Source organism: Scatophagus argus, chromosome 5 (genome assembly GCF_020382885.2).
Source record: "Scatophagus argus isolate fScaArg1 chromosome 5, fScaArg1.pri, whole genome shotgun sequence".
Lineage (NCBI taxonomy): Eukaryota > Metazoa > Chordata > Actinopteri > Scatophagidae > Scatophagus > Scatophagus argus.
The window spans coordinates 3,542,635-3,570,622 of NC_058497.1; the positions used below are offsets into that span (position 1 = coordinate 3,542,635).

Consider the following 27,988-nt stretch of genomic DNA (forward strand, 5'->3'; position numbering starts at 1 on the left):
ACTTTGTGTCTCTGCCCGCAGTGGGGGTGGCAGGCTGGAAGTGCGTCCTCCTCCGAGTTGTCCTGCTGCTTGCAAAGCACCGACTCTTCTCTGCAGACATGGCACCTGTTGTCCAAATGTTTGCTGTCCTCATCGCATCAACGTTCCTACAAACTGCGACATCGGCCCACCTCAATGATACGTAAGTGCAATAAGTTTCTTTAGACGAGCTTTCGCACGCACCTCATGTTGTCTGCAAAAGTTTGGTTTGTATCTCACGCCGCGTAGACCCCGCGTGCACGCGCCAGTGTTTACACGAGAAGCAGTTGCACGGGATGAAGTTATCAAATGGTTGAAAATCATGTCGTATTGTAGCGTGATTGGTGTCACCAAGGACCAAAATGCAGCACCGTCCTCTTAGTGAGGCAGACAGTCCGGTGGTTGGCCTTAGGACGCTGTTATGCAACCTGTAAGCCAGTCCCACCGCTGACTGCATACATGTGTGCGTCGAAGTTCATCCATCTGCTCCCACTTAGAATCATCTGTTGGGACTAAGTGGAACAATGAGTGATGACTGCTATTCTAAAGCGGTGACAGGTTGTTGCTCTTCATGATTCTTGGGTTGCAAAGCCACACAGCTGAGACAAAAGACAAAAACTCACAGTGTCTGCCTATTGATATGTGTCCTGAACTCTGTTTTCCATTCCTGTGTGTTATCTGCACTGTGGTCATCATGACTTGAATGCCTTTCATAGTTTAGTATTGGACTCTAATGACTTTCCATCATCATGCAGCTTCCTCCCTGGCTGAAACAGCATCAATATTCTCAGGAGCACCACCCAAAACTCAATTAAATTTGTCCTTTGTTTCTCATTGGCAACAGCAGACCTCTGTGTGCTATCCTCAAACAGCAGTTCAGCAGAGTACTCAAATCTTTGATTTAAGTGAAATTACTGACCTCACAATGTAAAAACACCCCCCCCCCCACACACACACACACAGCATTTTCAAGTGGTGTTATTGTTAATGCTGCTGTCACAGAAGCAACTGGATCACTTTCCATTATTCTGTCATTTGTTCTATAATGGAGATATGAAAGCAGATAGAACGGTGCCAGGCTGGCAACTGTGATCTCCAGTCATTTGCGAATTACAGAGTGAACGCAAGGCTTGTAGAAAACCAACTGTAATGCTGATCGAGTGTTCATTCTATAATCATTATATTTTCCAATGAACATTTCGTTCATAATATTGTAAAGAAAACAATTGTAAATTTCTAGTTTACGTAAATGTACATAAGTATTATCATCAAACTGTACTTTAAGTATCCACTTGGTCTCCACTGTTTTTTTTTTTTTGCACAGTTACACCTGTAGGAAGAGAATTTTTGTCCCCTTTGAGCCGAGCAGAAACAAGTTGTAAACACCACATTGACATATTATCACCTTTTGAGTTGATATAGCGAATTATGTTAGCATACATTTTCTGATTTACACATCTGACAGACAGGCAGCAACATTAACAATCGTTTGGTGGAAGTAAGTCTAATATTATTTTCCTTGTGGCTCTGTTTTGGTCCCCACCAGCTAATGAGAAAATAATCAGGTCCCCAGCTAATGTTAACCACTGGCTTTGACAGTCCTGTGATAAGTGCAGTGACACTGGACCCGAGCAGTACTTTCAGTAGTTGTAGAAACGTAAAGCAAAGCTAAATGATCCCAAAACACTCTGAGGAGCTGAGGAGAACCTTTGACATTGCACATTTGAGCCATTATTACAGTATTGTAAAAATACTGATTATAGCCACTTTCCTGTTGTAATTTTCAAACAAGTGTCCCAGACCTGACTCTTAACAACAAATTGATTTCAGTTGCTCAGTGTCAGCATGTAAAATAAATCCAGGATTGCAATAATTGATGTAGAAACATTATCGCACTTACAAAACGATTAAGAATGATGTAATTGTAATGTATTGTAATGGTAAATCATAAATAAAAATCTCTGCATATAAAATCGATCCATTGGGCAGCTTTTATTGTTGCTCTTGCATAATTTTCTCTTCATGTTTTGTCCAAATGTGCAGCACATCATATCCTATTCCAGCTCAGTAATATCCTTTTTCTGTGTGCAGTATTTTCGCAGTGACCGTGAGCTCCCAGGTAAAAGGAGGGGAACAGGCGACCCTGTGTGCCCAGATCCACGGTCCTACAGAACCCGTCTCTCTGACCGTTACCCTCGAGATGGCCTCTGGCAGCAGCATCATCCTGGAGGAGGCTGTGAAACAGGACTTTTACCGCTGCTTGAACTTCCAGGTCTGACTCAACATATGCACACACAGTTTGGCCGTTTGCAGAGCTGTAGACATAACCTAAGACTAATTTGTTTTTCATATTTGCTTGTCCATTAGAACAGAACTTAAGTTGTAATGTTTGTAGTGAATAAATACATCCACAAGGTTTCCAGGCACAGTATACTTACCTTGTTCACCAGCCCTAATGGCACACATACTGACATCCCTGTATGCCTAATTATCCAGCCGGCGCCATGACGGAGGCTATCGTCGCCAGTGGTTCTCTGTAGATTACTGCTCTGTTTTCTGTCACACCACTGCTCACTGTTATGCAACTTACGGGCTCTGCTCCATATTGATGTGTAACGACCCGCCAACCCCAATCAGCTCTGTGACAATAGCACTTAGTTTCACTTTGCTCCCCAGTGCTCGGTCCAGCCAAAGGCCTAGTCTGGAATTTTTCTATCTGAAGCTAAGCAAAGGCAGCTTTCCGCCAGAGGCTAGTTATGTACCTGCATTCCTCTGGAAAACAGTCCCTGACCCTTGACCCTCAGACTCACAAACACACAAAAAACACCCCTCACAACTTTTGGAAGTGGTTCCAGTCCCTCTTACATAATAGCAACTCCATTAGGAAGTGAAAACATATGCTCTGCAGTACGATGGCATTTCATCATTAACCTTGTGAAGAGGAAGAGGTCTGTTGTTGCTCAGTTTCAGCACAGCTTCCAAGTAGTTATTCTAAACTATTATAACTGACAGATGTTGCACTCCGAACACATACTAAGAAACAGCTCTGCACCATATGGGAAAAATCTGCGATGATGATATGACTAAACAAATGCCCATATTAGCTCTTGTCTCCTTCCTCAGCTATCTTGCTAGTTCAGTTGCCACCAAACTGGCACAAAGGAATTGTCAGGTAGCTGATGGCTAGTGGGGCCTTCATCTGATTGACTGTAACTGTATATTCTATGTATCTAGGGCTCCAGCTGATGGGTCAGATGTTCTCATTTTACTCACCAGATACCATGCTGTGCGTCAATAAAATCATTTTTTTAAATTAATTTTGTAATGTGTTTATCTTGCACGATCGTATCACAATGATGAAAATGCGATTAATCAAACCACACAAAAAGAAAATGCAGGATCTAGAAAACTTTTGAACTGGCTCTCTATCATGGCTTTGTACAACACAAAGTTTTAATTCTTTTCTCTACTCCTGAAGATTCAAATATGCTCTCTGTGTTTTCTGGTATTGCAGGTGCCGATAGTGCATGCCAGAACTGTGGCAGCTATTAATGTCACTCTTCAGGGTGAGAGCGCCTCATTGAGCAAGAAGGCCAAAATCCTCATTGCGCCTCCTGTTTTTATCCATATCATCCAGACTGACAAACCTATCTACAAACCAGGACAGACTGGTAAGTCTTATTGCTCTGACCATGTCCACTTAGAGTGCACCTGCAGTATTGGAGCTTCTTGCTGGATGGTAGAATTGCTGCTGCAGTTGCATTGCTTTTACTGCCCACATTACTCTCTCTACACTGCTTATCAATTCAGCTGCACTTGCAAAGTTTTGCACTACATTACAGTATCTGCATAATGCTGAGCCACTACTTGCCAACTTTAGGAATTCTGTCTCTATTAGGTACAAAGAAGGCTGCTGGTTCCTTAAGAGTTCTTGGGAGAAGTGTGTGCATGAAACAGAAAGAAAGACAGCCTTCAAATCATGATTTTAAAAAACAAAAAAATTAAAAAAAAAGCTGCTGCATTTATTAAAAGTCAGATTTGAACTCTTATTTTATTTTAATGATCAATATGTTATTGACAAATTTGTATAATTTTGCTTTAGTTACTACAAACAGTTGATATGATGGTTTGGGCAGTTAGTTGTGTGATGCCAGTAGTATGTGGACTGATTTCATTAGGGTTACTCCTTGTGAGTCTTCGTCTTCATTTGTAAAACTGATGGAGCACCTCTAAAATTATAGGTAGTAGTGCAGTGCCTGAGCAGCCCAATTGCTTAAGAACCACACATCTAACCTACTTCTCCCTGAACACTGAGTGAGGAAAATGTAAACATTAAGACTCAGATTAGGTGATCAATTAATCAAATTATGTTTTGTTTTTAAATATATAAACATTCCTCATTAATATTTCAAAGTCTTAGTCAATCATCCAATCGTAATTTTCACTGATGCCCTCCCATGCTTCATCCCACACATAAAAGTTTGCTGGCAGTGTAAACATGGGAAGTGTTACCCTCCAGTTCAGCGATGGAGACAAACAGACTGACAGACAGACAGACAGACGGACAGAAGCAGTGGTTGAGTGGGCTACAAAGCAGTGAATCAAGAAAAGGGTTACTTTTTTGATTGTTTCATCTTGGTTATGTTTTAAAACACAAAAACAATCCTGTTGGGCAGTGCTGCATTACTTAATTTTGTATGAATTCAGCAAAAGCACCCCATTTATCCTGTCCATTGTGCATGGACACCAGCCAAGTTCAAACAGACACACACATGCAGTTCACAAAGTCATGAAGGCATAGACAAGCTAGTCAGCATCAGAATATTGTGAATACTGTATTCAGATTCAGGCCTAACCCTACTGCTCAGCCTGCACAAGCAATTGTACAATCAATGTCACCCTGTGTCTAGATGAACTTTGTCACATCTGAGAAAATATGATGTCATCAGGGTCATTTTGGATTGTGCTTGAGGGGTTTCAGTGAAAACTCTGTGTTATGAACAGATGTTTACCAGGCAAGGAGGGTCCTGCAAAACCCTGGAGCATGATTCTGAATCAGGACTTGAGAATCTCTAACAGTTTTTAACGGGGTAACACAAGGTTGATACGTGGTCAGGCAGTTGGAACAGCCATACAGATCCAATGGGCTAGCCATAGACAGAACAATGGCCAAACAGGAGTCCAAGAAAATGGGTGGACAACATGTTCATCCCACCTGCTGTCACACAATGGAATATTCAGTTCATCTGTTGTATTTTCTGTTTGGCTTACTCATGTTATGTATTGCTGTCTGTGTGTTATATTTAGACTGATTCCGATTTTTGTCCTTTCTTTTCTAGTCAAGTTCCGAATCGTCTCTATGGATACCAATTTCATCCCTGTAAATCGAGTGGTAAATTTTATTTATTTATTTATTTTTGCCCTGGAAAATTCTGTGATAATGTGTGATGTGTGTGATAATTCCAACCAGTGAACTTTGTAAACTGGTGTGATTTCTCCCAAGCAGTCAGTGAATGTGAAGAGCGAGGTCTATTTTGGTTCAGGAGAGTGGGAGGCGAAAGGAGGGCTGTTTGTTGATTTTGAAGACAGCGTGGGTGTGAAGCGCTGTGTGGAGTAGTGTGATAAACATGCTGTCAGAGTTCATTTGGCACACACTGCATTTGACCCAAACATCTGAATCAATACCGGCTCAAGGCCTTTTCCGTTTGTGTAGAGAGGCTAAAAGCACGATTGCATGCAGTGAACGTGAAATTCATTCAGATGTATCTGATGATGAGGGCAGCTTGCTAGAAAGTAGCAAATCCCTTCAGCTCTGTTTCAGACAGTCTCACAGGAAACAGTAAAACTGTGTTGTTGTTTTTTTTACCCACACTATATGACAGTATCTCATACTATGTCGCTGCTTCTTTAAATGGTTTCATGTGTAGCTACAAATATTATCCTATATGTCATATACGTCATTTTAATACAAACTGACCAAGTTTGTCTAGAAAATTGTGGGTCTGTCACGGTGAAAAGTTTAATTGTGTAAAAACACATTTCTGCTCTCAAGAAGCAGAGAGGAAAAAAAAATGACAGATGTGTTCTAGTTGTTCATTGTGTGTATTGTGCAAATTCTGTGTGCAACTAATCAACTTTTATATATATATTTTTTTCTTTTTCAGTACAAAGTGGTGGAGCTCCAGGTAAGATTGAATGAAGTAGCAGTCGTAGTAGTAGCATGTTGCTATGGAAATGTAACAAAAGATTTTGATAAATGTATACCTCCAAAACATAACCTCTGCTTTGCTAGTATGGTTGTTTTACATGAGAAGGGTTAGCGAGCCATCCTAAATAACATGCAACATTCATGTATCCTTACAGAGCTGACAAGAAAATGAGTCAAGAAGATTTACAGGGAGATAAAAGAGAGGGTTTGATGTACAAATACTCAAATTGTTAATAGAGGGAAATTAAACCATCCATCATTGACGTGAAGCTCAGGGTCCTGGGAGAAAATGTATCGATCCCATCCTACACTGATATTCTTAGCCTAACCCTTCATCCCTAGATGAAGTGGAGCAGGATTTACGTTGACTTATTTCAGGGAATAAAACACAAAGCTGCTCTTTTGTGCTTGTGTATTGGGAAACATTCCTCTTTAAAATGCAGTGGTTAATACTAGTCACCTGTAGCAGCCCTTTGCTCTGAACTCAACCTTCAGTGAATGGGTCTCTTGTCTTTATGCAGGATCCCAATTCAAATCGCATTGCCCAGTGGTTGGACAAGACTGTTGTTAGCGGCATCCTTGATCTTTCCCACCCCATGATTCCTGAGGCAGTACAAGGACACTACGTGATCAGGGCCTCCACAGACAAAGGAGAGCATATATCTCACAGCTTTGACATCAAAGAATACGGTCTGCTGCAGTTCCATGCTAACAAAAATATAAGAATGTCTCACCAAAATAATGATGTGTTTGATCCTGTAATATTTCAGCGGTAAGAATTTCTTTTAATCTGTTGCTTTAGTTTTGCCAAAATATGAAGTAAAGGTTCACCTACCAGAAGTGATTACCATCCTGGACCAAGAGGCAACAATGAAGATTTGTGGAAAGTGAGTACACAACATAAATAAGAAAGTTTAACAATGACATTGACACAAGACGGACCGATTCAGTTGCTTAACATAAGTAGTAATTTATTAAAGTCAAACTAAAATTGAATTCTTCTCACTTTCTGTATGAGTAAATATAAACTGTAGAAACTGCATATTTTTTTGCTAAGAGTAAAAAAAACATTTTAGGAAACTTTCTCCAGTCTCAGAGTTTTTAATGGAAGTGTTTCATTGGCATCTGAGGGCACACATAGCATTAGGTATAAACTGATAGTGATGTAAACTGTCACTTTACAACATTTGGTAAGCCTGTTGTGCTTTTGGGCTGTACCTGGTAAAAAACCTGGACCTTGCTAATGTGTCTAATGTGCACTTGTCTTGCTGCCCACAAAGATATAGATACAATTTAAATTGCACTGTTGTGGTTAGTACAAAAGCAAAAACGCACAAAAGTCAAAATAACACATAGAGGATGCACATAGATACTCATTTTTCAGCAAAAATACATGGCAGTAAGTCTGATTATAAGAATTAGCCAGTTAGCATCACCCACATCAGACATAAGGGACATTGTAGCCGTTTGTTGCTTTCTCAGTCGATACTAAACTCTCTGCTTATGGCAACATTTTAACCTGAAATGGTAAATCTCTACTGGACACCTTCTTCTACATGTCAATTTAAAATTGGGATCAATTTCTGAAACAATCTTTGTATCCTTGTTATTTTATTTATTTTTTTTCTTTTTCCTCCAGATACACCTATGGGAAGCCAGTTATTGGTTCAGTGAAGGCTGTGTTTTGTAGAAACGCTATCCGGTTTTACTGGTATTCAAGGGTCCAAGGAAATGACCTCTGCAAGACATATGAACTGACGGTGATTGTTCCAGATTTTTTTTAAAAACAATCTGAGTTCCTGTTGTAGCACTTCTTGCACTAATTATATGTATATATATTTTGTTTGAAATTGACTTTGTCTTCTAGACTGATAAAAGTGGTTGTGCAGCACAAGTTGTGAATGTGACAGAGTTTGCCCTCAACAAGAACATGTACGATGACAGCTTTGATGTGAGTGCTGAGATGGAGGAGTTTGGCACAGGTAAGTTGATTTGAATGCCTGACGCTGTTCATTAAGGCATGAGCGCTTCCTGATGAGCTGTGATCTGTATGTTCACTACAATCTAGGGGTCATTCTCAAAGGCAATGGACAGACTAGCTTCAGCAGTCACATCAGAACCGTCACCTTCGAGGATGTACCTACAGCGTACAAGCCTGGCATCCCGTTTGAAGGAAAGGTAATCAGTCTCGTTAAAGACTTTGGCAGCTTGCTGTCAGCACTGTCCGAAGGGGCCTGTTTTTCATCCATGCTAGTGACTGGTCTGTTATTTGTTGCAGACTGAAAAGTCTCAACAAATATTGAAGGATTATATAACGTTTTGTATAGACATTATGATGACTGACTTTTTCTGACTTTTGGCATCTTTGGTTTTCAATAGAATATTGATTATTGGATGAATTGCCTTGGTATTTAGTGCAGATATATGTGACTCCTCACGATTTTAGTAATTTCCTGAATTTAAGTGCCACCAGCATCATCAGAGTTCTTGTTTGTCCAGTGAGATAGCTCACCTTCTACTGGATGGAGTAAAACAACATTTTTTGTGCTTTTCAGATGATGTATCCAAATACCTGATTTTGTGATCTCCTGGCTTTTCTTCTGATTCACATTTTTGGTTTTGAGTGTCTCAACTCAAATTTTATGAAAAAAATTTAATTTAAGAATTCAACACAGACATGTTCAGGCTCGATTGAACTAACTTTGGTGACTTTGCATCATCGCTAATATGGTTTATCCTTACATACATACAAAACTAATGACATTCCCATTAGGCCCAGCCCCTAGATTATCCTGTCATGTGACAGCACTTTCTATGCGCCTGAGTATTAATTGTTTCAGTTTTGTTGCCGAGACATCTGTTTTGTTCATCAATTTGGTATGACTGTTCTCACAGTCTACTACTACTGGTTTGTTTGCAGGTCAAAGTGGTCGGTCCTGACAACAAACCTGTCACTAACGAGGCAGTGTACCTGTTTGCTGGAGAATCGCAAAACTTAACGCTTACTACAGACATGAAAGGCATGGCTTCATTTTCTCTGGACACCACCCACTGGACGGACACTGTGAATCTAAACGTTGGTCCCTTCTTTCTTTCTTTCTTTTTTTTTTTTTTCTTTTTTTTTAAAGGAATCTATTCAGTTCAAGGCCTTACTGTTAATAACCAGTTCACTATTTATATACAGTCAATATCTAATTAAAGAAACTTTCCATGGTATTGATCATGTTGGAAGTGAATGACACAAACATAACTTCTTATTAAATCAATTAATTTACTTTAAAATTGGTTTAATGTTTGTTCATAGTTAAGAATTTGAAGTTGATAAGTAGAATTTATTTGATCTTTGACCTGTGACTCTTGTGTCCATAGGCGAGGTCCAGGAAGAAGGAGGAGCATGAGCCATATGTGGCCAACCTCCGTAGACCAGAGTACAGGTCAGCCTACCATCACGTCGCTGCATTTTACTCCAAGAGCAGTAGCTTTGTGAAGCTCATGCAGGTCAATGGAAAGATCTCTTGTGGCAAAGATGCGCTTGTGCGTGCTCAGTACATCATCCAGGGGGAGGAGCTAAAGAAGGGGCAGGAAGGTCTCGACTTCTTTTATCTGGTAAGGTTCATGCAAGAGGCTTGGAGCTACTTTCAGTATTTTCACACACTGCTGTTCCTATACACCATCAACATGTCACCACAACTGTAATGAGGCAATAGTGCAGTACTCATTATTTTAAGTTTTAGAGCAGACTTATCAGTAGCTGGAACTTGTGTTGGTGACATCCGTTAATGTCAGTTAGATTGCACATCTTGCTTGTATTATATCACTTAGTTAAATGTTGAGAAAAGCCCTCCAAGGGTTTTCAGTGGAGGTGGAGTGTACAGTGTACACTGAGTGTATGGATTTCTGAATTGTTCACCCTACTGTATGCAAAATTCATTAAATTCCCCTGTCTTTATTATGTTTTTTTTTTTTTTTTTTTGTAGGTGCTGTCCAGAGGTGGAATTGTGCAGCATGGTCGTGTCCCAGTGGCTGTTAAAGCAGGATCTGGTAAAAACAAATGTTGCTTAAAGGATAAGTCTGTTGATAATGATTGTGTGTGTGTGTGTGTGTGTAGACAAAGCCTAGTCTTATTAGTCCTAGTCTTATTTCAGTCTACCGTAGATCTTCACTGTCTTCAAAAATACTTCAAACACACATCAACAAACTGCAAATGTACCGTGATCACAGTTATTATAGCTTTGTTGTCAGTCCCACATTCAAAAATATACCATCAGTTCCTCCATTTAAAAACTAAACAATGTACTCCTGCTTGCATAATAACATCTGTATATGTGTGTAATGTGTGGAGAAGCTGGATCACATGACTAGTCATACTACTCTGTCTGAACTCTGCAGTTCCTTTAGCTCTCTGGAATTCAGCATCCATCAGCTCATTGTTTTGGTGTCCCACTACTCTTTTTATTCACTGTCCCTGTTCATCAGCTTTGTTTGTTTGCCTCTACACTGTGTATCAAAAAAGAGAGAGGCAAAAAGTCAGCTTCCAAGTCAGCTTTCCAAGTCAGCTTCAGGCAAAGCTTTATAGCTACATTTTCTCCAGTCCAAACCATGAGCTTTGCCCATTTAAATCTAAAACCTGTCTGATTTGTTGTTGGCCAAAATGCCTGTTTTCTATATTTTGGAGATTTAATAAGAGTTGTATGTCATGATTTGTTGTCTTTCTGTATTTCTGCCTCAGTCAACAAAGGAGAGCTATCCATATCACTCCATCAGGTTACAAACCTGGCACCATTTGCTCAAGTGGTAGTCTACACTGTGATGCCCAGTGGAGAGACTGTGGCTGATAGTCAGGACTTCCCTATTCAGCTCTGTCTCAATAATAAGGTATAGACCCACTCACCCTTTCGGACTTTTTATAACATAATGCTACATGATTTGACTCTTTCTGATATGTAATCACATTTTAGATTTTTCAATTCTAGTACTTCTGACATCAGCTCTCGTACTGATGACTACCCTCCTTGGTGTCTTCTGTGCAGGTTTCTCTGAAGTTCTCCTCCCTCCAGGAGCTTCCAGCAGAGAAGACTACACTCAGTCTCGAGGCTCACCCAGGCTCCCTGTGCTCTGTCAGAGCCATCGACCAGAGCGTCCTTCTGCTGCGTTCAGAGCAAGAGCTCACTGTCGACTATGTATGACCCTGACCGTCAGTCCTAGTCTGGCCCAATTTAGCAACTGTACTTTTACTAACCTTAGTGTAAAAAGCACAATAGCCTTGCTTCATAGCTGAGAACAGTGTAAATAGTACCAATTTATGTTGCTAACTGTTGCACGTTTTTTGGCACATTATTGGCAGGATTATACTGCCCGTATCTGCTGCCTATATTGGTGACTTACCCAGATCCATCTACATGTGTGTTTTTTCCTTTTTTTGTGCAGGTGTACAGCCAGCTGCCTTTGCAGAAGCTGACAGGATACACCTATGAGGTTGAAGACTTTGAGCCATATCCCTGCTTCCCCTTGCCAGTGCCAGAGCCTGAGATCGAACCTGAACCTGAACCTGAACCTGAACCTGAACCCAAACCCAAACCTGAACCAGAACTAGAGATGGAGCTGGAGGTGGACGCAGCTGGTCGAGCGAAGCGCTCAGTCTTCTTTGGACCACCTGATCAGAAGAATGATGTCTACAGCATTTTTAAAGTATAAAACTGGTCATTTTGATTGGCTATTAAAGAATAGGCTACAGGAGATGATGTATCTACTAATCGATATGCTATCATATAGGAAATTGTCGCGTAAAACAGTTGTGTATAGTTATTTTCTTTTTTAATTCTGTGCATATGTCAGATGACCAAATGATTTTACAGTATGTGATTTCACAAGCTTTTGCTGTTGGTTTTATCCTCCCTCTCTTTCTCCTGTTCTAGGAAATAGGAATCAAGATTCTGACTAACTCTGATGTGAAAAAACCTTATAACTGCTTTGAAACGCACGTGGACTTTCTGTACTATGGTTCTGGTATGTTTTATTGTTTGCCACTGATATTGTTTTTTTGACTCCCCTGTACATCAATATAGACTCGAGAACAAGAAAACACCTCTATACTGTAAACTTTATGTAGTAGGGTCACCTCGGCAAATAGCATTCAAAAAGTCTGCTGGGCCTGTCGCTGCTGAAGAAGCTGAAGTGACCAAGGAAACTATTAGAACATACTTCCCTGAGACCTGGATCTGGGAGCTGGTTTCAGTTGGGTAAGTTTAGTTGTGTAATTGGATTATTTTATTTTTTATCCATGTGTTTGTAGATGTATTGGACTCTCCAGTTCCCATGGCCTTCAACATGATGCCACAGAGTTCAGGTGGTGTGCTGAGAGGTAAAGAGGAGACGAAGGAGACCGTCAGGGCATTCTTCCCTGAGACCTGGATTTGGGACCTGGTTACTGTGGGGTAATGATAATATGAGTATCTGTGAGCTGGAATGTTGTTTCCTTTTGATACATGTTTTATTTTGAAATTACCATTAACTATTATTATTACTATTATTTCATTTTTCATTTTGTTAAAATTAATTAATTTAGTTACTTTTTCTAATTATCATGACAATCCAACACCCATTGATATAGATTTATTTTGTAACATTACACATTTTCCTTATATGCAAAAACCTTTATGTGCAATAGCCAAAACTGTTCTTATTTAAGCAGAAAATTTTGTGACCATGTAAGAAAGCATAGTCTGAAGTTGTTTTAAATGTCAGTTTATCATTTGGTGGAGATGGATCAGCTAATCATTTCACTGCTACCACATTTGTCATGAGCTGTGTTTTTTGTCATTCTGAGAGGCCTGGATGTAAGGGTGGCAATGTTGGACTGTGCAACACTTTGTGCAAAATTTCATAGCATTCCAGTCAACGACAGAGATATTTCAGTTTGCCTGCTGACATTAGTATAAGTTCAAAGCAAAACCTTTATGTAGGCTGTTTGTTCAGAACATGAAGATGAATGACAAGTCTCAACTTCCCCCCTACTGCACAGAAGTGAAGCCACAATGTCCCAGATACAAACGCTGCCATCTTATGCAGTTTGGAGCCAGAGTCAGTAGTTGTGCAGGAGTGATTGGGTCGTGGAGCTGTGATGTCTAGTCCCATATTCCCACCTGACTCAGTGGCAAGCCGGACTCGGCTGTCAATCATCGTGCTTCACCCCTTTTTATAGTATCAAATAACTAATTAAAACCAAACTCAGGAGAAAAATTAAAACTTGAACATACAACAGCATGATAAGAACTACCTAAAATAACAGGAGCCATTTGACATGTGCTTTGAGTTTTTAATTTGGCCTGTGTCTCCATCTTCTAACATGGAGGAGGGGTTTATGACCTGTACTGCAGTCAGCCAGCAGGGCAGCAGGGGCGGTCAAGATGTTCTGGCTTCACTTTTGGGCAGCTATCATGTTGTCCATTTTCATACAAAGTCAGTGATTCCTGAGGTTAGATGAAACATTCTAATGACTTTGGTAATTTCTGTTTTTTTTCCACTAGCATCACAGTGAGGTTAACATTTGTGATTTTGAATTTCTAAACAACTTTGACAATTTTGACTATGTCTACTATGCTTGTACAGAGACAGTGGGTCAGTGAATGTAGAGAAGACAGTCCCTGACACCATCACAAAGTGGGCAGCTGGAGCTTTCTGTGTCTCCTCGGTGGGCTTTGGCGTGTCGCCCAACACGGGACTGACTGCCTTCCAGCCGTTCTTTGTCAGTCTCACCTTGCCCTACTCTGTCATCCGAGGGGAGGTGTTCACACTCAAAGCCACTGTCTTCAACTATGTCTCCAAATGCATTATGGTAAAATTTTAAGTATGGAATTTACTGAATTGTATTCTGATTTCTATGTTGGCTTGTTGAGATGAAATAATATGTAACAGAAATAAATCAATTTTAAATTTTGGGGGGGGGGGAGTACATAGATATGTAAAGTATGCATGTTTTGTTATATTCTGTTCACTCAGAGAGTGTTTTATCTTTGTTTTGTCTGCAGGTGCAGGTAACACTGGCGGATTCAGACCAGTACACCTTCAGAAACTGTGATGGCTGCCAGTACAGTGTGTGCCTGTGTGGGGAGGAGAGCACGACCTTCTCATGGATTGTCACTCCAACAGCCCTAGGTATGTCTAGATAGCATAGATAACTAAAGGTTTAAAAGGTATCCAACCCCTTTAATGTTTTCCTTTTTATTGTTTTTATAAATGGAATGGTCAGTTTAATTTTGCTTTTTAATTTAACAGATTCCTACAAAGTGATGTCAATTAACTAAAACATGTATCACTGCTCTGAGTCTGTGTGGATAGGTCTCAGTTGGGCTAGCACACACACACGGTTTCACTCCATTTTTCTTTGCGAAACTGCTCAAGCTGTGTCAGATTGCAGTGTGATGCACTGATTTTCATACTGTGATGAAGCAAATGGAAGCAAATGTCAATTCAATTTTATTTAAAGTGCCAATTCATAACAAAGTTATCTCAAGATACTTAACATGTGTGTAAACAACACATAAAAACAGGGACAGGACAGGGAGATGGAGAGAGAAGGGGGGGAGGAGGAGAGGACAGACAGGAAGATGGAGAGAGAAAGGAGAGGGAGAGAGGAGAGACAGGGAGGATAGAGAGAACAGTGCAGAGCAGGAGCAGCAGGATCCAGGCAGGGCCTTGGAGAGGGTTCTGGATCCAGCAGCACTATCAGTGCAATAGGCAGGGCCATAGAGGGCTCAGGATCCAGCAGCGGTACCAGGAGGGCGGGGAAGGAGATTCTGGAGCACAAGAGCTCCGAAATGTGGTCACGCCTCTTAGTCAGAACACGAGCTGCGGAGTTCTGAATAAGCTGCGGCGTCCTGAGGGACTTTTTAGGGCATCATGACAAAAGAGAGTTACAGTAATCCAGCCTGGAGGTAACAAAAGCATGAATGAGCTTCTCAGCAGCATCTAAGGAAAGGACATGCCTGATTTTTGCAATGTTACGACGGTGGAAGTACGCAGTCCTCGAGATTTGTTTTATGTGCGTGTTGAAAGACAAGTCCTGATCAAATCTAACGCCCAGGTTCTTTACAATGGTGCTAGAGGCAGGAGCTCGTCCATTATGAAAGGCTATATCATTAGCTAAAGATTGTCTAAGATGTTTTGGACCAGGTTGGAGATAGGCCTATAGTTTGCTAAAATCAAGAGTGGGCTTTTTTAGCAGGGGTTTGATTACAGCAACTTTAAAAGTCTGTGGGACTGAGCCTGATGTCAGGAACAAATTCATAATGTCTAGTAAGGAGGTGCCAAGTAAAGGGAACACTTCTTAAAGTAACCTAGTAGGAATAGGATCTAAGAGACAGGCTGTGGATTTAGAGGAGGAAACGATAGAAGCCAATTGTTGAGGGCTGATACGAAGAAATGAATCCAGGTATGTATCTGGTGTATTGTATATTAAATTTGTGAATGTGTATGAAACACATACAAAAATCATATCCAACAATGTGCTGTGTTTTGATGTACTCATGCTTTGTAGTGAATGGGTGAAAACATTAGTTAGTTTTTCTCAATGCTTCAGAACTAAAGGCACACTTCTGTTTGTTAAAGAATTTCCCAGGACCATCTGCCAAAATAAATGAGAAAACAACACATAACATGACAAAGCAAGGGAAAAATAAAGTGTTCTGTGACAGGTTTCCACCGCATTTAACACAGTGTGCTTTCAGCTTAGTACCACAACCTGACATTAAGAATCCAAATCTAATGTATTCAGGATCATATTTCCTCACCACATGCTTTAGAGCTCTTACTGCTGCAGGGTTGTCTCCCACAACACTTTGTTTTTTGGTTCAAAAACTTCTGTATCCATGATGTGTCACTGCATCTGAGGGACACTTGGCTACCCAACATTGGCAACACATGGGTGATTGGTGTGGTGAAATTCTGTATTTTAATTTGACTTTTTATATATGTGTGTGTGTGTGTGTGTGTGTGTGAAACCTTGAGCACATTTAGATATAAGAGTAACTAACTTTGTAAATTAGTTTTTCAAAATTAAATTAATTTTGTTCTGACCCTCTGATGGTGTCATTGCCTTTGCAAGCCTGCTGGTTGAGAATGGCTTGTTTTTTGGCAGGTTTTTCAACCTGAGACAAACTATTCAAAGAGAAAGGCTAACTAAAAAATTAATCCTGAATTATAAATAAATAAAATAAAACATTTGAAGTTAACATCTATGTAAAATATCACCTATTAGCTTCAGTACAAAAATATTCTTCACTATTCATAAAAAATTGAATACTGTCTCAGTGTCATCACCTCCTTGCATCCTCATTACCCAAAGACAATTTGTAGTTGACTGTTATCGGTGTCACTAATGATATAATGCAATCTTCACATCTTTATAATTAAATACAGATGATGTTTGTTTCATTCAATACCAAACTTAGACTTTCAGTGACAAAGATGAGACAGAACATGCTAATTAATCTGTATTAAGGGCACTGACAGCTGTTGCGTCTGCACTGCTGGAAGCAAAGAAAGGGGGCTGCTTTTGTAATGCTGCCTGGCCTGAAAGCAGAGGATTTCTATCAGCCTCCATCAGCAGGGATGGAGACGAGGCTCTGATGAATGTCAAATTGCGCTTCTCTAACTCCCCCTCAGAGGAATGCTGACAATCACTTGTACTAACAAGTCAGGTAGCATCTCTGACGAAACACTCAGAAACCTCTCCCTCGGGGGGTGATCTGTACTTGTCCTCTGTGTGAAGGATTGTGGGCTGTGAAGGAAGGGAGGGGGAGAGCGGGGTGAGAGAGAAAGCAGTATGGGGGAGAGGCAGTCTAATAAGGTGACAAATGGGGATTAATGACTACGAATAAGATAGGAAATGGGGAGGAGGGAAAACAGAGAAGAGGGATGGAGAAACAGGAAGGATAATGAGTGGGATTGAAAAGCAGACAGAAAAGCTGTTTTGCCTCCGTACACAAAATGTGACAGTGTGACAGGGAGCGGCAATCAATTGAGCCCTGCTTGCAGAATAACACTGTACGTGTGCACACAGGTCAGGTGAATCTGAAGGTCAGAGCAGAGGCCCTGAAGACTGATGTACTATGTGGCAATGAGGTGGCTGCCGTCCCCGACATGGGCCGAGTCGACACAGTGATCCGCACCCTGCTGGTGGAGGTCAGTGACCCTGAAACACAAAACATGACACAGGACTGGCGTGTGATAAACGGAATTAAAACGCCGGTTAGCAGCGCTGCAACTAGCAGTTATTCAGTATTGATCAACTTGTGAGTTGGAAAGCAAGTTTACTGTTTGAACGCACAGCCAGGTATCTGTGCTTTTATGTATACTTTTATTTTTCTGTGAGAAAGTGGGGTAGTATCCTTTAGCACACAGTAAATGCACACTTATTGTGCATGGAACTATGTATTACCCCTCTTAAGCAGCTCTGTTCTTTTGTTTTATTCAAGTCATTTTGTAGACATTACATTCTATTAAAAAATAAAGCTTAATATAACTAAATCAAACTATTCCATGTTATTAGTAAAATTGCCCGCCTAATGACAGAAGAACATTCAAAAAGAATCTGTTACATTTGCACAAGGTAGCAAAATGTGAAGAACAGTCACACCAAATGAACAATCGTCAGCGTAACTTCTGTGTTATGCGAGATGTGTTAGGTGCCTTGCTCCTGGGCATGTCAGCTGTTGCTAATGGGGGGGTGTTGATTAATCTCTCCACCCCTACCCAATTTTGTTTTTCCCTGTCGCTCTGGGGGGGGATCAAACCTGCAACCTACAAGCCACTTCTCCAACCTCTAGTTTGGAGAGAGGAGAGGTGGAGCTTATCTCAGGCCACAGCTTCCCAGGCATTTGCTAATGTGATTTTGTCTGTCTCTCCACAAGGCTGAAGGAACACCACAGATGGTCAGTCATAACGCTCTTCTATGTCCTGCAGGTGAGCCTTCACTGATGACCTGTGTATTAGTGTAAGTTGTCTGAAAGCTTCAGAGTGAACAGCCAGTCTGAACGCAGTCATCTTTCACTGTCAATACCTGAGTCAGGGTCACGGGTTAAAATTCTCATGCTTGTCCGCCATGATTGATTTCTTTTGGCCAGATATTGTGTTTGTCAGATTGAAGATAAGTTTGGAATGGATGGTTGTCCTAATTATCCTCCATGGTAGAATAAGCTTTGGTCACTACAAGAATATGCAGAGACAATGAATTTTAGTCCATTCATAGGGAAAAAAGTAACTTATAGTGTTAATAGATTCATATGTAATTGATTCCTATAATAAAGCCAAGAGGCTGTTAGCTTAGCTTATCTCAGCATAAAGACTTGACACTGGGGGAAACAGTGTCATATTTGTGTTATATTATATGTGTTATGCAAGAGACAAAGTGAAACGTGTGGTCTAAAGGGTATAGTCCTGTGCCAAGCTAGCCGTTTCCCAAAATGTCAGACTGTTCCTTTAGGCTCTCTCCTTCATGTATCATGTGTCTTTTCTACTCTGTGTTGTCAGAGGGGCCTGTGGAGAAGAAAATCTCTCTTCTGATGCCTGAGATGTTTGTTGCTGGATCAGCCAGGGCCTCTGTCTCTGTACTAGGTGAGACTCTTGAAGACTTTGTCATATTTTTTTTTTTTTACCTTAGCTATTAAGTCCATAGCATTTGCATCCAATTGTTTGTTTGTTTGTTTGTTTGTTTTTTTAACCAAACCTGTGAAGATCTTGGCAGCATGTTTTTTTTTTTTGTTTTTTTTTTAATGTCTCATCTTTCTGCTGTTTCTGTAGGCGACCTGATGGGCCGGGCCATGAAGAACCTGGACAAGCTGCTGGCTATGCCGTATGGCTGTGGGGAGCAGAACATGGTGCTGTTTGCTCCCAACATCTTCATCCTTAACTACCTGAAAAGCACAGGTCAGCTGACCAAGGAGATTCAGGACAAGGCAACGCGCTTCCTGGAGAGCGGTGAGTGCTTCTGTGATTCCCCTCTGTGATCGACAGTGAGTGTGGAGGTGGAGGAAGTGTCTGTGTCTTTCGCTCGCTATTTCATGCCATGTCGGTCTGGTCGTTTGGTCTGCCCCAGGATTCCATTAACAACTCGCACCAGCCCAAACAGGCTGGACAAACTGACCTGAATTCATTTTAACCGAAGCAAAAGCCTCCAGAAAGTAATACCTTTGTATGGCAAGTGTTGTCGGTGCTCTGTTATCAGGTGTCCGGCTAAAACTGGGTTACACCGGTGTAGAATTGAAGAAATAATGAATGTCCTATTTAAGTGAATGAGCAAGTTGGCGACAGAAAGGAACATGGCTGAATCCAGCCGATCAAATACATGGAAGTGGATGTAACTACCATGAATGCCATATTTCCATTGTCTACCCTACAGTCATTTTAATGAAGGATAAAGTGATGGTCACAGTGATAACTTTCCATCGTTGTATTATTAACTAGTATTCAGTGTTTTGACATCTGATGAGCCTTCATTCTCTTGTATCTGTTATTTGAACCAGCTTTCCCAGGGTTGTACCTTTGTGGCTGTGCATCTTCTCACTGGTATCTGAAACGGTCCCTTGCCAACCTAGCCCCTTGCATTGTTTTAGAAGCCAGGGCTGTTTTCTGTCTCTGAAGGGCCGGTATTGTATAAAGACGATCGTTGTGTGTGTGTGTGTTTTGTAGGATATCAGAGGGAGCTTACCTACAAGCATGATGACGGCTCCTACAGTGCCTTTGGGAAGAGCGATGAGTCTGGAAACACCTGGTCAGTACACTTGCCTCAGTAACATCATGAGTCATTTCTACTTAGGATACAAACATTGGATAATAACAGTTTTCACATTTTCAGTGAACATGTAGAAAGTAGTTACAAGTAAGTAACAAGTGAAATCAATCAACAAAGCCAGTAACATTTGAGCTCGTCTTCCCTATTTTGTAATTTATTTGGTAATGTTGGAGCACTTTTACTTATCACTGAAACTTGATGCTGTGCAATTTTGAAAACATCAGAACTAAACTAATATGAATAATAGTATATGTTCATGATTGTATAACTCATAATATGCTGCTGTTGCATCAGTGGAACATTTAAAAAGCTTTGCTGTAAAACTAACCATTTTCAGCTCAAATCTCACACTTCATTTGATGAGAGAATAAAACATGCCGACACGGTGGGAGGTGTTTGGCACCAGCAAGCATCCTAATAATTTACTTTGTGGGGAGGAACCTGCCAGAAAATATTAATATTTGCATTTAATGGGCTTAAAGCACAGAGCCTCAGGGGATTTAACAAACCCTTTGCTGTTTGAAAGGGTGCTGGGCAGTTTGGCAGTTGGTGAGTGTGTGTGTGGGTGTGTGTTTGTGGTGAGGAGAAACTAGGGCTCTCAAGTGTTCAGTTAAATTAAAATTCCAACAGGAGATTGGATGGAATTGTCCAAATCACTTAAAATATAACAAGGACTTTCTCTGAAGTGTGAGCTTGTATAGTATATTGATTTGTATTCAAAGTATTCAAAAAAAACTATATAGTCCTATTTAGCCAGTTAAAAGACACATAAAATCTTCTAAATTCTTATTTACTGACATATAACATGCAAATCTCTTAAGTTCTTTTTCAGGCATCTAAAAAAACGAAAAAAGAAAAAGAAAAAAATGCTAACCGAACTTCTGGTTTTCTGAAAGGTGTGACTTATAGTGTCAAACCCACAGAAATAATCGCTCGTCCTTGGGTTCCCCTCAGTGCTATGGACAATTTTAGTGTCTTAGGTTCATAGCCAGCAACTGTTTTGGTTGGCCTCACCGTTCGGCTTTCATCAAAGCACCAGACAGGCAAAAGTTGGCAACTAGTTGGTGAACACAGTGGAACATTTAGCAGTTAAAGGGGGAGATGTTTCCCTCAGGAGCTGGATGAGAGCTGTAAGGAAAGTGAATATTGTACTGGGTTTTGTCAGGTGGCCAGAAATAAATGTTGAACTTGCCATTGTTGTGTTACAGCTTGTTCTGCTGCCCCCAAGTGGCCAAAAAATTAATCGATCCCGTTTTAAGTATTTTTGTACACCTTTTTCAAAATATGAAAACGTATTCAGCAGGGTTGAGTGCATCCATACTGATTATAGAGCAAAACTATAAGTCTACCATACTGCTGTATTATCCAGATATATGGGAATGTGGAAGACCTCTTCTGCCTCGCTCTCGGGTTCAGCTCTCTTTATTCCACTGCCTTTTGTGCAGCTCAGAGGAGTACCATTGTTTTGTTGTGTGCGTGTGTGTGCAGCTCAGACCATGTGCTCAGTGTTACTGTGAGACAGGAGGCTGTTATGTAATTGCCCTGAAGTTGGGTTCACTTTGGGGTTACCAACACAGGCACACACATGGCTTTTTGGATGGATTTTGTTTTGTAAAAAAACCTTGTGTATGTGTGGGCGTTTCCTGTATGTGCGTGCGTGTGACCTTGCAGGCTGACCTCTTTTGTGATGAAGTCCTTCGGCGGGGCGAGACCGTACATCTTTGTGCTTCCCAAACACATTGAAGATGCCAAGACGTGGCTGTCCAAACTCCAGCGGCCTGACGGCTGCATCAGATCTGTGGGGAAACTCTTCCACAATGGCATGAAGGTAATGACATCGGTTTTAAGGACAGTGTCTGGTTTCACATCATCTGCTGTTGGCTGTTTGGAGCTCTGCTTGGGTAAATTTTTGCTATGAGACAAAATCCCAGAATGAGCTCATTGTGAGGAGTTTCTGAAGGCTGTGAGTGTGTGCAGAGAGCAGAGATATTGCCCCAGGGCTGCAGGCACACACACACACACACACACACACACACACACACACACACACACACACACACACAGAGCAGAATAAGAAATGTCCCTAACAAACTGTTGCTAGCCAGACCCTCTCAAACTGCAGCATCTTCTTGATGAATACTATAAAGCCATGACAACTGTGTGAAGTACTGGTTGAATACTTTAAATGTGCAACAGTCATGGCAGGAGGACAGACATGAATGGAAACTGTAACTTGACTGGTGACAATTCTGGTTTTTAAATTAGTGACAATTTCACATTACAGGTCATGGCCATCAGAGGGTAAAGATGTGAATTTTATCCGCTCAGGCAAAGCTTTTACTCGTCTTACACACAAGCTTTAAAAATGACAAGCAGGCCTTTGCCGACAATATTGGCTCTTTAACAGCATACAAGATTTCGAGCACCTTAAATTGTGTATTGGACAACAATAGACAGGTTTTTATTCTTGTGTTTGTTTTAATAGATCAGGAACAAGCCGAACAAGCACAGTCTTGTTCAGGTCGGTTTGATCAAGTGTTTAATGGCCAAGGTGCTTCCAGTCAGCAGTAAGTGAAACAATGTTGTCACTGAGGACTCACTGAGGAAAGGCGATGTGTGCTGACACTACCGAGTTTCACACATTGTTGGAGGATGCCAGAGCTTCACCACAGTACAGTGTCACACATAATCAAAGTCTGTTGATGGGTGGCCTAGGAGTGTGAGGTGTCAGACTGGAACTGCAGTGCAACTTCTCTGTTGTCTTGTCTCACAACTGGGCTCAACAATGAAGACATTAAGTCCCTCGAATTATTATGAAAAATGTCTGATGAGAGGAGGACAGTAAAAGAGTTGGAGTTTAATATATGATGTAAGAGTTATAGACTATTTTGATAAATGATGTGGATAAAAGGTAAAGCAAACAAAAAAAAAAAATCAGGGAAAATAAGCACAATATAACAAACAGCATTAAAAGTTGAATGTCATATACATACAGTATGTTGTGTCCTTCCTGAGTGTAACAATGTAGATTTTCCAGTTCTGTGTCGCTGACTGACCACGAAAGCATGGAGTCTAGCGATGTGTTTTCTGATGGCTCCGGCTGTGCTCCTCTTTCCAACAGGGCGGAGTGAGTGACGACGTGTCCCTGACTGCCTACATCACCGCCGCCCTGCTGGAGCTGGACACCAATGTCACGGTGAGTCCGATGTCGCTCTCTGCAGACTTTCGTGTTTATCTTGGACTCCAAATGAAGCCGTGTTTGTTTAGAAGAACCAAAAAAACGCCACCTAAATCTTAAAGCAGTCCTCTATGGAAGTCTGCACAGAAAGTAGTTTATTAATTGTTTCATTTCTGCTCATCCTCTTGCACATAGTCTCATGCTTGTGTTTGCATTTTGCTGTGACAGGACCCAATGGTTCAGAACTGCCTGAGCTGTCTCAAGGAAGCAGTGGGCGGGCAGCTGGACAACCTGTACACCACTGCCCTGCTGTCCTACACCTTCACTCTGGCTGGAGATGAGGAGATAAGGAGCAAACTCATCACATACCTGCACCAAAAGTCCAACACACAGGGTAAGACAGTGAAACCATCAACGTTTTTTGTTTGTTTGTTTTTTTTCTAATTTTGAAATGTTAGACTTAACAGCGTGGAGATCTGTCAGCCTACACACACTCCTTCATTTAACTGCCTATTAGTCAGTGCTGACCTCCCAATGGATGACTCCGCTGTTTTGACTGGCAGGAGGGACCCGTCACTGGGACAGAGCAGGGGCTTCTGGGAAAGGCCTAGACTCTCTGGAGGTGGAGATGACCTCGTATGTGCTGCTAGCTCTCCTGTCCGGACCGGCCATGCCAGAGTTTGGTCTGGATTACTCCTCTGGCATTGTCCGCTGGCTCGCTCAGCAGCAGAACCCGTACGGAGGATTCTCTTCCACACAGGTAGATCCACACACACACACACACACGCACACACGGCGTTTTGTGAAGCCCACTTACTGCTTTCAATGGTACATTAACCTCCGTGCTCCTCAGGACACCGTGGTGGCCCTCCAGGCTCTGGCTAAGTACGGCGCTGCCACCTACAGCGCGGAGGGCAGCACTACAGTGACCGTGACATCGTTAGGGGGCCTGAACAAAGAGTTCACGGTGGATCAGAGCAACAGGCTGCTGTACCAAGAGGAGAAGCTGAGCGAGGTCCCCGGAGAGTACACAGTCGGAGCCCAGGGACAGAGCTGTGTGCTGGCACAGGTACGAGCAACCACAGGATGAGCCAGAGTCCAGAACACAAGAACACATGAAGAAGAGCAAATAAATGTGGAGGCAAAGAAAAATGACTGGGAATAATAAAACTGAAAGCTGTATCACACCAGTTAAAAACACTAAATAAATTAAATACTACCATACTTTACTAACAACATCTTATTACAGGTTCTGTAATTTGGAGCCTAACCAATAACAGAGCAGGCCGATAATATCAAGTGATATTAGATTTATTTGTATCTTGACAAACCTGCAAGAAGAAATTTCAGAGCAGTAAATAACAGAAATAGATTTTTTGGCAGCGTTTCATATATATTAAACTTTTTAGAAATTTAACTTTAGTCTTGTGTATATTCATGGCGGTTAATTAAACAAATAAAAAATGTTTATGAATTTAACTTAAAAATGTATGGTTATGCACATTTATTGCCACCAATTTCCTTGATTAGATTATTCAAAGTTTATTGGTCCACCTTTTTTTTTTTATCTTTACTCAGACTCATTTTTTACTCATTACTTTAGCAAGCAAAAGTGCTTCACTGAATATTTATTAGTAAATCAACTAATATTTAAATTTACAGTATTTTATTAGGGGTGTGAATTCAAATTTTCGTGCAAAACAATGACTGTACGTGTTTCAGCTCAGTGGCCCTTTAATTGACCCAAACTCACAGCTCCTTAAAAGAAATCAGGAAAGTAAAGGCCTTTTTTTTTTTTTTGTTTGTTTGGTTTTTTTTTGGTTTTTTTTTTGGTTTTTTTTTTTTGACTGCAGGTGTTAAATTTGCAGATGATGTGTGAATATTGTCGCACAGTAGTCTACCAGAAAAGGTCCAATATGGTCTGTTTGTTTTATTAATTGTCTGCCAAACAATGAGAGACTCTGCCATTAATTGAAGTTTTGCGTTACGGTTCGATTACGTTAATTAGTTACAGATCTTAGCGTCTGTAACAATTTGACATCGAGTCTTAAAATGTAAAATTTGTTGAGGTCTAAGAACGAGGCTTTAAGAACGAGGACCCTGCTTTGGTACTTTTCTTATTCTATCCAGTGAACTACATGAAGCTGTGCCGGTAGTGATTGTTAATGCGAGTCCCTTCACGCTCACGTGTTGGTTGTGTGATAGCAGTAGAGCTGATCTGCGATGCTGTGTCTCTCCACAGATCTCCATGCATTACAACGTTCCCCCTCCCCCTGACTTCTCTGCCTTCAACATCTCTACCAGCACAATGACCAAGTGCAACATCAGCAGGCCTCAGCTCATTCTCTTTGTGCATGTCAGGTACTCTTGAGGAGGGAGGGTGTATGTGTGATGATTGGTCAGGTATTTTAACTTAACTTAAATAAGTTGTGTTATTGATAGCATTTTCTGGACTTCAGTGGAGACTTTCACTGGATAAGGAAACTTATCCGATACAAGTTGCATCAGCAAAGAGTGTAACATAACACACATATATATATATATATATATATACACACATAAATAATATAACAGAACAAAAAGTAGCTGCTTTAACAGTCTAGTGGTCATAGTTAGGTGTTTAATAATGAGGAAAAAACGAAACCTGCTGGACATAAATAATCACTTTGACCTTCACACAAACCAGCCAGCATATTGACTTTTGTTAATGTTACAGCTGCACCAACTCATCACAAACTTTTTAAAAATGTTTTGTAAACCTGAACAGTGTCCACCTGCACCTTGAATTGTTAAGACAAATCCACAGTGAGAGCAGCTGAAAACCACATCGAATGAGGTGAAGCCGCAGAATGAGTTATCGTGTGGTGTTTGACTGTGTGTGTGTGTGTGTGTGCAGGTACCAGGGCAGGAGAGAGGAAACAAACATGGTCATCATCAACATCAAGCTGCTGTCTGGATACATTCTGGATAAGAGCTCACTGCAGCTGGTCAGTTCTTCAACAGTTGAAACATGAGAAGCACTTTCACATGCTGTTTGTGTTAATCCTGCCAGCCTGTACGATTGCAGCTAATGCCTTTATAGTGTATTTTAATATTTGAGTATACTCACTGTGTGCTTTTGTAGCTGAAGAATGACCGCTCAGTGAAGCGTGTGGACGTGGAGGAAGGATTCATCAACATCTACTTGGATGGGGTAGGAAGCAGTGACACAGAGACTGTGTGTGTGTGTGTGTGTGTGTGTGTGTGGTGATTGTGAAATAATGTTCCTATCAACCAGTGACCGGTTAATGTTTTCACGAGTACACACATGTATATTCTCAGTGTGTCAGGAATGTAATGTAGTGTGAATATCCGTCAACAACAACAGTATACCTGAACAGAAAAGTCTTCCTGTATGTGAGTAAACGTGTGCGTTGCGGTTTCAGCTGAAGAAGGATGAGACAAAAATCTACAGCGTGACAGTAGAGGAGGATGTGCCTGTCAGGAACCTGAAACCAGCTGTGGTCAAAGTCTATGATTACTACCAGACAAGTAAGAGCTTCACTGTTATCTTGATTTGTGTGATGATCACTTTTCTTTACTGTAACTAAATGACAGTGACTTTATAGTGACAGTCATCTCACTGCCTGTGTATATCTGATTGGTGTTTGGTCATGCTTTCAGGTGATGAGGCAGTCACTGACTACATGTCCCCCTGTGCAGAGAGTAAGTAACTCCATGTTGGCAGTTTGTCTTCTTCTTCTAGATTTGGTACATTGGGTACATAGTGACACCTCCAGTTATCACTATTACAGGGTTTCATTAAGCTGACATGATACTCTCCATGTCTGTGAGTGTGTTGGGGGTCAGGGTAAATCTCGTCATTAGTATGTGTAGGCTCTGTATGGATGTCCGCATGACTCCAGTTTTTGGTTCCTGTGTGGTCACTAAACCACAGCAAACTACAGAATATATCTGTGTGTGTCCTCCAAGTATACTCGAGAAAGCTGACCTTTCATGCATTGATTAATAAATCACTAAAGGAAATGAATCTACAGTTTCTACCACCAACAGAGACTAAATACATTCCAACATATGGGAGTGATCAAAAGAAAAAAAAAATGCATTTAATTCTGTTTTTTTTGTCCTTCTGCCACTGAAGTAATGCATGTCATTCAGTGTTGTGCACATTATAAGGACTGCATTTTGTGTTACAAAATGATGAGGATTATCTTAGATTATTGAAATGCTGTCATGAAAACCAATTATTAAATAGTGTAAAAGTGGTGGATTTTTAATGGCAATGGATTCATGCTATATACGGTTCTTATTTCAGTGTATAAACAATGTGTGAGTCAAATGATTGATTTCAAAGTACCACAGGAGGTTCTGCTCACTAGTTTAATTGTAATCCAGTCTTCTCGTCAGAACAGACTAAGATGTTGTCATTGCAGCACTTGGTCCAGTTTATTCCATTTATTTGAGCATGGAGTGTTATTGATCCTTGCAAGCTAATGGTTGTATGATAAAGAATTTAATTAGTGACCATGATGTCTCTGTAAACGGTAGATGTCCAGGTAAATAATTAAATGTTTCCTTTCCAGGCGACACCGTCAACGAGCTGTAAAGTCCAAGCGGAAATGCTGAAGAAAGCCCTGACGGGACTTGTTTCAGTTGGAAGAATCACTGTATCAGAAAAAGAAACCTAGATGTTCATTTTTTTTTCTTAAACTGTCCCTTTTTTTTGTTTTTTTTTTAATTTTATTTTTTTTACTTCTTTGAAACCATTTTAGTTCTGTTTCAATGCAATTGAATC

The 27,988-nt window shown here is 40.8% G+C and overlaps 1 protein-coding gene across 2 annotated transcripts; it reads left to right on the forward strand.

Moving 5' to 3' along the window:
• Positions 1-27,986, forward strand: LOC124058817 (alpha-2-macroglobulin-like protein 1). Of its 2 annotated transcripts, none has more exons than XM_046388369.1 (36): positions 1-181; positions 2,110-2,290; positions 3,533-3,689; positions 5,358-5,410; positions 6,183-6,203; positions 6,748-6,916; positions 7,029-7,113; positions 7,866-7,986; positions 8,094-8,208; positions 8,295-8,404; positions 9,147-9,302; positions 9,596-9,832; positions 10,204-10,267; positions 10,956-11,101; positions 11,257-11,406; positions 11,654-11,914; positions 12,142-12,232; positions 12,336-12,465; positions 13,835-14,060; positions 14,254-14,380; positions 17,286-17,407; positions 18,136-18,187; positions 18,755-18,838; positions 19,025-19,201; positions 19,913-19,994; positions 21,687-21,843; positions 23,137-23,211; positions 23,422-23,587; positions 23,757-23,953; positions 24,047-24,262; positions 25,436-25,554; positions 26,090-26,180; positions 26,318-26,386; positions 26,619-26,724; positions 26,857-26,898; positions 27,777-27,986. In XM_046388369.1, exons 1-36 carry the CDS (start codon positions 99-101, stop codon positions 27,797-27,799), a joined length of 4,461 nt encoding a protein of 1,486 aa, XP_046244325.1. In that variant the 5' UTR covers positions 1-98; the 3' UTR covers positions 27,800-27,986. The 2 variants fall into 2 exon arrangements, with proteins under 2 accessions (XP_046244325.1, XP_046244324.1); XM_046388368.1 differs by lacking the exon at positions 12,336-12,465 and adding an exon at positions 12,519-12,660.
• The last annotated feature ends 2 nt before the right edge of the window (positions 27,987-27,988 follow it).